General features: G+C 63.2%; 1 protein-coding gene and 1 pseudogene across 1 annotated transcript; both read right to left on the reverse strand.

The window, feature by feature from the left end:
• Positions 1-1,228: 1,228 nt before the first annotated feature.
• On the reverse strand, positions 1,229-4,598 carry LOC132318399 (protocadherin gamma-A10-like). The gene is made up of 2 exons (XM_059825603.1): positions 1,879-4,598; positions 1,229-1,267 (listed from the first exon to the last, which is right to left on the reverse strand). Exons 1-2 carry the CDS (start codon positions 4,297-4,299, stop codon positions 1,229-1,231), a joined length of 2,460 nt encoding a protein of 819 aa, XP_059681586.1. The 5' UTR covers positions 4,300-4,598.
• Positions 4,599-6,392: 1,794 nt separating this feature from the next.
• Positions 6,393-8,902, reverse strand: LOC132318400 (protocadherin gamma-B1-like; annotated as a pseudogene).
• Positions 8,903-9,298: the final 396 nt, after the last annotated feature.

A 9,298-nucleotide genomic window follows, 5' to 3' on the forward strand; every position in this document is an offset into this window, starting at 1 on the left:
AGAGCATTTCATGCAGTGACATTTTAGGGAAACAGAAGTATATCCAACTCTTTGTCTTGGCAGCTGAGCACCTTCAAGCTATGGATGGAAACTGCTTCCCCAGCCCAACAGTTAGAAGAGAGCTTTTAACGTTTTCAGGGTTACCCACCACAACAAAGCCCAGCTTTAGACCCAAACAACAAACAAGGCAAGAATGGGAAACCTAGAGAAATGAAGGAGTCATAGCTTAACACTTCAGATTATGTCAACTGTAGAAGGTACACGAGAAGAGTATATAGTTGGTAGAGAGTCCACAGGAGGCTCACACAGGAGACCACACCTTTGACCATAGCCACAGTTCCTCCATGCAATTTCTTTGGACAATAAAATAGAGAAAATGCATGGAACAACAACTCTGGAGACCAGGTAGAGAAAAACAAAACCATAAATCAGACAAGCAAGGCAAGGAAGCTTCAGAGGAGAAAGTGTTGTCAGAGAAACTCACCAGGAAGTCTTCCTGGTCTTCACTGCATGTGTTAAAATTCATCCCTGAGAGCACCTGGAAGTCATGGACATCTGAAGGTGTAAGTGCAGCCCTAAAGTCTTACTCTGGACTACACAGCAGGGGGTTTCAGTTTGAGAAACAGTAATCAGCTCATGTGGCCTGCTTATCTCCCACAAATATGAAGCCAGAAGTGTAAACACCTTCTTGTGGGCCTCTTTCTCAAGCTAAGTCTTCTGAGAAATTATAAGAAATGCTCTTTTAGCTTCCGCTTCATTTTCCGCATAGACAAAATTCTGTCTTATGTGGCTGAAGTGAGCATTTGCTGCAGAACAACACGCACAGTTTCAAAGGCAAAAGCACTGACCAGAAATGGGGAAAAGAAACCACGGCCTTGCAGACCACAAAGGCCTGAAAAAAGTCTATTTACACCTATGAAGAAACTCTGCATCGCAATGTTACAGGGAGATATAATTCGGATAAAGGAGGTTTCCCACAGGAATTATAAGCCATTCTACAATTGCATCATCATTCTAGGTACACACTTATGCTCCAACTTTTGGCCATCTTTCAGCAACAGGCAAAATAGCATTTCATTCAGCAACAGTTTAGGGAAACGTAACTCTGCCAAAGTCTTTCTCTGGGCAGCTGAACACCTTCAAGGTATAGATGGAAACTGCTCCCCCAGCCTCACCATTTTATCAGCTCTCTACTTTGAAGGGCTATCAGCCAAAGTGAGGCCCAGTTTTAGAACACGAGAAGGAACAACGAGAACATCACAACAGCCTGCAAACACACAGGAAGAACCACCCAGAGCTCCCAGTACAGCCAGAAGAATGTGTCTTAGGCCAAACTTATGTGGGAAGATGAAACTCCTATAACATGAAAGTACAGCTGGGCACTGAACAGGGAAAGGAGCAATCCATAGCTCCTTCCTAAGTCAACAGCTCCCACAGTTCTCCTCTCCAACCCTTCACAACTTCCATGATGTTCTTTGACCCTCAGAATTTGCAAGAACATCTTATCACAAGACCAGTTGCCAGGACCAATTCCCTCTAACAGTATCCACCCGCGGTACCATAATCAGGCCATGGATAGGTACCAGGAGGGGAGGGGCATTTTCTGAGACCTTTGAAAGCACAGAAATGATACACACCCAGATGCGCCTCTGCTACTACATTCACAGCGATTTCGCATCTACTTCCCCCACCAGAAAAAGGGCAACCCAGACTACCGGGAGGGGAAAGGAAGGGAAAGCACACAGCGCGTTGCTGAGCGAAGCTGTGCCTTCCTTGGGACCAAAGCTCCCGAGGCGGCACAGCGAAGCCGGGGGGAAGGAAGGGCAGAGGAGCAGCAGAGGGAGGCGTGGCGGAGAAAGCCTGCTCGCAGGAACTCACCGGGGCGGCGGCGGCGGGGTCCTTCCCGAGCAGCGGCGCGGGCTCGTCGGGCGGCGGCCGGGCCGGGAGGGTGTCGCAGCAGCTGCCGCCCGAGCAGCGGAGCTGGCTCTTGCGCGAGTCGGCGGTGAGCGACACCTCGTGCGAGTAGGAGTGCAGGAAGGCGCGGACGCCGTCGATGCCCACGAAGTGCGAGGCCGGGACGCCGCGCAAGGCGCCGCTGCCCGCCGCCAGCAGCTGCGAGCGGCGCCAGCGCCGCAGGCGCAGCGCCAGCAGCAGCAGCAGGAAGGCGAGGAAGAGGCAGGACACGGCCGCCACGGCCACCACCAGCCACCGCGTCAGGCTGCCGGCCGGCTCGCCCGGCGCCGCCGCCGCGCTGCCCAGCTCCGACAGCAGCTCGGCCACGCTCTCGGCCAGCACCACCGTCAGCGTGGCCGTGGCCGACAGCGCCGGCCGCCCGTGGTCCTTCACCACCACCACCAGGCTCTGCCGCGCCGCGTCGCGGGCCAGCGGGAAGCGCGCCGTGCGCACCTCGCCGCTGTGCAGCCCCACGCGGAACAGCCCCGGCTCCGTCGCCTTGGCCAGCTCGTACGACAGCCACGCGTTCTGCCCCGCGTCCGCGTCCACCGCCACCACCTTGGCCACCAGCGCCCCGGGCTCCGCCGAGCGCGGCGCCAGCTCCACGCCCGCCCAGCCCGCGCCCGACGACGACGACGACGACGCCGGCGGCGGGTACAGCACCTGCGGCGCGTTGTCGTTCTCGTCCACGATCACGAGCCGCACCGACACGTTGCTGCTCAGCGGGGGCGCGCCGCCGTCCTCCGCCCGCACCCACAGCCCCACCTCGCGCACCTCCTCGTAGTCGAAGGAGCGCAGCGCGTACAGCGCGCCCGTCTCCGCCTGCACCGACACGTAGGACGAGAGCGGCGCGCCCCGCACCCGCCCCTCCGACAGCCGGTACCGCACGCGCGCGTTCTGCCCCCAGTCCGCGTCCGCCGCCCGCACCGTCAGCACCAGCGCGCCCGCCGCGTTGTTCTCGGGCAGCCGGGCGCTGTAGCGCGCCTCCGCGAACACCGGCGCGTTGTCGTTCACGTCCAGCACCCGCAGCGCCAGCACCGCGCTGCTCCACAGCGCCGGCGACCCGCCGTCCCTCGCCCGCACCGTCACGTTGTACTCCGACACCTCCTCCCGGTCCAGCTCCCTCGCCGTCACCACGCGGTAGTAGTCCTCGAAGGACTTCTCCAGGCGGAACGGGAGGCTCTCGGCGATGCTGCACCGCACCTCGCCGTTCGCGCCCGAGTCCCGGTCCTGCACGTGCAGCAGGGCCACCACCGTCCCCGACGGCGCGTCCTCAGAGATCGCGCTCAGCGACGATGACACTGTCAGTTCGGGCGCGTTGTCATTGACGTCTGTCACGGTGATCAAGACTTTCGCTGTGTCGAAAAGCTCTCCTCCGTCCCGTGCCTGCACCTCCAGTTCGTAGGAGTCCCCTTCCTCGAAGTCCAGGCTCCGCACCAGCGTGATCGCTCCCGTCGCAGAGTCCAGCTGGAAAATCTGCGAGGCTTTCTCCGTGATTTTCTTCAGCGAGTATTTCACGTCGCCGTTCAGCCCCTCGTCGGCGTCGGTGGCCGTGACGGTGACGAGGGCGGAGCCCACGGGCACGTCCTCCGGCACTCGCACCGTGTACTCCGCCTGCCTGAACACGGGCGCGTTGTCGTTCGCGTCCAGCACGGCCACACGGATCCGTGCCGTGCCCGTCCGCGCCGGCTCTCCGCCGTCGCTCGCCCGCAGCACCAGCTCGTGAAACGCCGCCTCCTCCCGGTCCAGCGCCTTCGCCAGCACCAGCTCGGGACGCTGATCCCCGCCGGGGCCCGCCCGCACGGCCAGCGAGAAGTGCTCGTCGCCGCTCAGCTCGTAGCTCTGCAGGGAATTCCGACCCACGTCCGGGTCATGAGCCTCGGCCAGGGGAAACCGCGACCCCGGCGATGTCGTCTCGCTTATTCTCTCCTCCACCTCAACATCTTTGAAGCTAGGCGCGTTGTCGTTAATGTCGGTGATCTCCACTTCGATTCCGTAAACCTGCATTTCCCCGTCCACGATCACCTCACAGCGCAGCACGCATTGCTCCACACTCTCGCAGAGATGCTCTCTGTCTATCCTCTCCGCCGTCACTAAATGGCCCGTCTGCCCGTGCAGGGAGAAATACTGCGTCCTGCCTTTGTCCAAGATGCGGAGGCCGCGGTCGCGGAGCGCCGGCAGCTCCAGCCCCAGGTCCTTGGCCACGTCGCCCACGAAGGAGCCCTTCGGCATCTCCTCGGGAACCGAGTAGCGCAGCTGCCCCCACGCCGCCTCCCACGCCGCCACCAGGACGCACCACAGCAGGGCTCGCTCCCGCCGGCCCCAGCGCCTCCCCGCCGCGCACATCGCCGCCGCGGCACCGCACCACCGCCGGCAGCTCCCCGCCGCCGCCCGACGAACCGCCTCTGCTCCGGCTCCGGCTCCCGCTCCGGGTTCGCCGCTCCCGGCCGCTGCCGCCGGCCCCTCCGCCTCGCTGCAGCACGGCTCTGCACCGCGGGGACGCTCGCAGACCGCCCGGCCGCCGAGACACCCAGCCAGCGAGCGAGCGAGCCGGGCCGCAGCGGGCGGGGCTGCCTCCAGCGCTCCGGCCTTCCTCTCGCTCCTCCTCGGTCAACAGCGGCGCCCGCAGCCTCCTCCCGGCACTGCAGGCACCGAGCGCTGCCCAGCGATGCCCGCCCTGCCTTGCCCACACACGGGCAGCTCGCGGGGACGGGGCCATCGCCACGCACACGTCCGTGCCCGTCCAGCGCCCACCTCCTGCCCTGGCTTTTCTCCAGCCGATCTCTTCTTTGGTCCTCCAGGCGATCGTGGCCAGGAGGAAGGCAGACGCCTCGCGTGATCGTGGTGTTTCCACGGCACGGCGAAAATGACTTGCTAATGGTGATATATGTAAAGTAGAATATTTTTTCTTAAGTCGACGTGCAGAATAGTATGAGCTTTATCCAGTTTGTCCAAAAGCACAAGCCCCACCACGAATTTTTTTAGCAGTCATGCTTGAATGACTGCTACAAGGACGGCAAAAGAAAACAGGCTCTGAAATGCAACTCGTGGTATTCAGACACACAAACGCCCGGAGAACCAGAGGTTCTGAAGAAGGTGGGCTCCATCCACCGACACGGAGAATCGAAGTCCCCTGCGCCCGTACAGCTCCCGAGGAGAAGAGGGTCAGGTACATCTGTCTCGGCTCCTGTGCCCCTTCTGTGCCTTACAACAGCAAAGCGGTTGATCGCAGCCGCACAGCAGCTTCGCTTTGCTCCACATTTTTCTTGTACCTCTCTTTTCCCGACATTCGCCTATTCTGAACAGTATTTCAGAACGGGATAAGAGCAAGGCAATGCTTCAGTGAAGTCACTGGGCTAATGGCTACATCACGAAGCTGTTAGAACACCTAAAGACGCAGCTAATACTGAGAAGGGAAAGTTAACGGGCTTTATCGCACGATTTCCGGTTTTAATATCCCACATCAATTTAGCGTTTGGATACTTTATGAACGTTTACATTTAATCAACTAATTCGACAGCTTGAACGACGAGGAAGGGGCTTGCCTTTTGGCAGAAATCAAGGTGTAAAGGATTGCAACTTGTTAATAAAGCATTCATCTAGGCCTTGAATCTTCATGTTGGTAGGACACTATTTCAACCAAATACTCTACAACAGCAGGAGACGACAAGTACAGCTGCGCACCCGAAACTACGCGGACCAGGTGTTAATGTGCAAATGGACTTCAGTCGAGTGCCTAATTGCTGTCATTTTGCCTATTCCCTTGCCGCTGCCGAGATGTTCTCAGGGTGGGTAGAGCCCATTAACCGCCGGAGTTGTGTCCGGCTAGAGGTACAAAGTTCTCTTTGAATGATGACCATATACATTCATTGCTTCTCACGTGCACATCGGAGGCTGCTCCGAACCAGCCTGCATTTCTCCCCCTTCCCCTACTACCCCTTCGCAATTCTTGACTAGAGCCTCACACTACAGGCCGTACACGCAGGACGTAGTGCTCTCTTCCAGAGTAACTCAGCCGCAGGCAGCCACGCACATGCACTCGCTCTGGGGGTAGTACAAAAAAAAAACCCAACCCAAAACCAGCATAAACTAGACTGTTCACGTCACACAAAATACAAGTCTTCAGGAAAAGAGGGATACCAAAGGAAATACAAATCACGACCATTTTTTTAGAGATTCCATTCTACGGCTTAGAAAATGAGGGAACAAAAGAGGAGAAATAGCTGCTCCAGAAAGTCAGAGAAATAATGCATGGATAAAATTAACCCGTCCCACAAGTACAACCATTCCTGCAGCAGCCTTCCCTCAAAAGACGGGAGGGTACACGGCAGAGGGAGTTACCGCGTTCCTTCATTCCTTCACGGAGACACGGACCAGCACTCCCCATGCACACCAGCCGGGAAAAACCCAGGGGAAGAGGGACGGCGGTTCACACAGGCTCAAGGAGACCAGTGGGAGCGCGCGGGCTTACAGACCTGCGGTGCGTCGGGGTCCGCGGGCGGCTCTCCCGCGCCGGCGCTGCTGCTCGGGCTCCGCTTCCCGCAGGGCTCCCCGCCGAGCAGCTCCTCCGCGGGCAGGCTGGGCAGCGGCGGTGGCAGCGGCAGCCAAGCGCCCTCGGCGACGGCGCGGCCCGGCGCCACGCACAGGTTGTAGGAGGAGGGCAAGGTGCCCTCGCAGAAGTCGGCCGGGAAGGCGGCGCCGGCCACCGAGAAGCGCTGCGCGCCCAGGCAGCGCAGGACGGCGGGCGGCCCGGCCCGGCGCACCCGCGCCAGCACGGCCAGCGCCACGCTCAGCAGGAACAGGGCGGAGAGGAGCGCCAGCGCCAGCACCAGGTAGAACTGCAGCTCCGCCGGCGAGTCGGCGCCCGCCGCCCGCTCGCTCAGCTCCGGCAGCGCCTCCTGCAAGCTCTCGGCCAGCACCACGTGCAGCGTGGCCGTGGCCGACAGCGCCGGCTGCCCGTGGTCCTTCACCACGGCCACCAGCCGCTGCTTCGCCGCGTCCCTCTCCGACACGGCCCGCGCCGTCCGCACCTCGCCGCTGTGCAGCCCCACGCGGAACAGCGCCGGCTCCGACGCCTGCACCAGCTCGTACGACAGCCACGCGTTGCGCCCCGCGTCCGCGTCCACCGCCACCACCTTGGCCACCAGGTACCCGGCCTCGGCCGACCGCGGCACCACCTCGAACGGCGCCCCCACCGCCCCCACCGCCCCCGCCCCCGCGCCCGCCCCCGCGCCCGCCGCCGGCCACAGCACCCGCGGCGCGTTGTCGTTGCGGTCCAGCACGAAGACGCGCACCGTCGCCGTCGAGCTCCGCGACGGCGCCCCGCCGTCCTGCGCCCGCACCGCCACCGCGAACTCGCGGCACTGCTCGTAGTCGAAGGAGCGCTGCGCGTACACCGCGCCGCTCCGCGCCTCCACCGACACGTACGCCGCCGCGCCCACCGCGCCCGCGCTGCCGCCCGCCAGCCAGTAGCTCACGCGCCCGTTGGCGCCCGCGTCCGCGTCCCGCGCGCGCACGCGCACCACCGCCGCGCCCGCCGCGTTGTTCTCCGCCACGTAGGCGCTGTAGGCGGCCTCCTCGAACACCGGCGCGTTGTCGTTCACGTCCGACACCTCCAGCACCAGCGCCGTGCGGCTGGAGAGCGACGGGCTGCCCCGGTCCCTGGCCACCACCGTCACCCGGTGCTCGGGCGCCTGCTCCCGGTCCAGCGCGCTCGCCGTCACCACCTTGTACGAGCCGCCCGACGACGCCACGAGCGACAGCGGCGCCTCGCCCGACAGCTCGCACCACACCTGACCGTTCTCCCCGGAGTCCGGGTCGTTCACGTTCAGGAGGGCCACCACCGTGCCCGACGGCGCGTCCTCGGGCACCGGGCTCGACACCGACAGCACCGTGATCTCGGGCGCGTTGTCGTTCTCGTCCGTGATCTCTAGCTGCACCTTGCAGTGAGCAGTGAGCCCGCCGCCGTCCCGCGCCTCCAGGCCGAAGCTGTATCTGCTCTTCTCCTCGAAGTCCAGCGGTCCCGCCGTCCTGACCTCGCCGCTGTCGCTGCCGACGCTGAACAAGGCGCGGACGCCGTCCGGGACGTTGCCGAAGGAGTACGAGACCCGCCCGTTGGAGCCCGCGTCCGCATCCGTGGCTCGCACTCGCAACACCAGCGACCCCGCCGGCACATTCTCCCGCACTCGCGCCTCGTAGACGCTTCGCTGAACACGGGCGCGTTGTCGTTGGCGTCCGTCACGTTGACGCGAACCTGCACGGTCCCGGACCTCGCGGGGTCCCCGCCATCCACCGCCGTCAGCACCAGCTCAAAGGAGCTCTGCTTCTCCCGGTCCAACGCCCTCTCCAGAACTAATTCCGGCTGCTTGCTTCCATCTGGGCTCTCCTTCACGGCCAGAGCGAAGGACGGGTTGCTACTGAGCTGGTAAGTCAGCAGCGAGTTGCTGCCCACGTCCGCGTCTCGTGCCATCTCCAGCGGAAAACGAGCACCGGGAAGTGTTAGCTCTGTGATCTCGAGGTCCAGAGTAGCCTTGCTGAAGGCCGGGGAGTTGTCGTTGACGTCCTGGATGGCCACCTCGACGTGGAAAACGTTGAGCGGGTTCTGCACCAGCACCTCGAAGCTGACGGCGCAGGACGCCGACTCGCCGCACATCTCCTCCCGGTCCAGCCGCTCGCTCACGTACAGGTTCCCGCTCTCCCCGCTCACCGTGAAGTATTTCAGCTGCCTTTTAGCCGCAGACGCCACCCGCAGCTTGCGTGCCGGCAGCTCCGCCGGGCTCAGCCCCAGGTCCCGCGCCAGCGGCCCCACCAGCGAGCCTCTGCCCAGCTCCTCGGGGATGGCGTAGCGGAGCCGCTCCGGCGCCGCCCGGCAGCACAAGCACAGCAGCAACGCGGGCAGCAGCACTCGCCCGCCGGCTCGCCGGTGGCTCTGTCTCTGCCTGCCCGCCATGCTCGGCAGCGCTCGCCGCGCTCCTCCCTCCTGCCGCTGCCCTCCCGCCCTTCCAGCCCCTCTCCGCAGCGAGCGAGCGCAGGGGCCGCCGCAGGGCAGCGATCTCGGCGCCGGCTCGGACGCCGCTGCTCCCCGCGCCGCGCCGCCTCTCGCCTCTGCTGCCCGGGCCGCTGCCGCTCTGGCCGGCGCCGGGCGAGCGAGCAGCCTGCGGGGGCAGGACGCTGCGGCGGCTCCGGCTCCGGCTCCGCTCCGCGTCGGCCAACAGCGGCACCCGGAGGCGCCGCGACGCCACCGCAGCCGCCTGACGGCAGCGCTCCCAGGGGCCCCGGCTCTGCTCCGGCTTTTGTGGGCTGCGCCCAGCAATAAATACAGGAGCGCACCTTTCCATCTGCCCTG

This window comes from Gavia stellata, chromosome 16 (assembly GCF_030936135.1).
Source record: "Gavia stellata isolate bGavSte3 chromosome 16, bGavSte3.hap2, whole genome shotgun sequence".
NCBI classification, from domain to species: domain Eukaryota; kingdom Metazoa; phylum Chordata; class Aves; order Gaviiformes; family Gaviidae; genus Gavia; species Gavia stellata.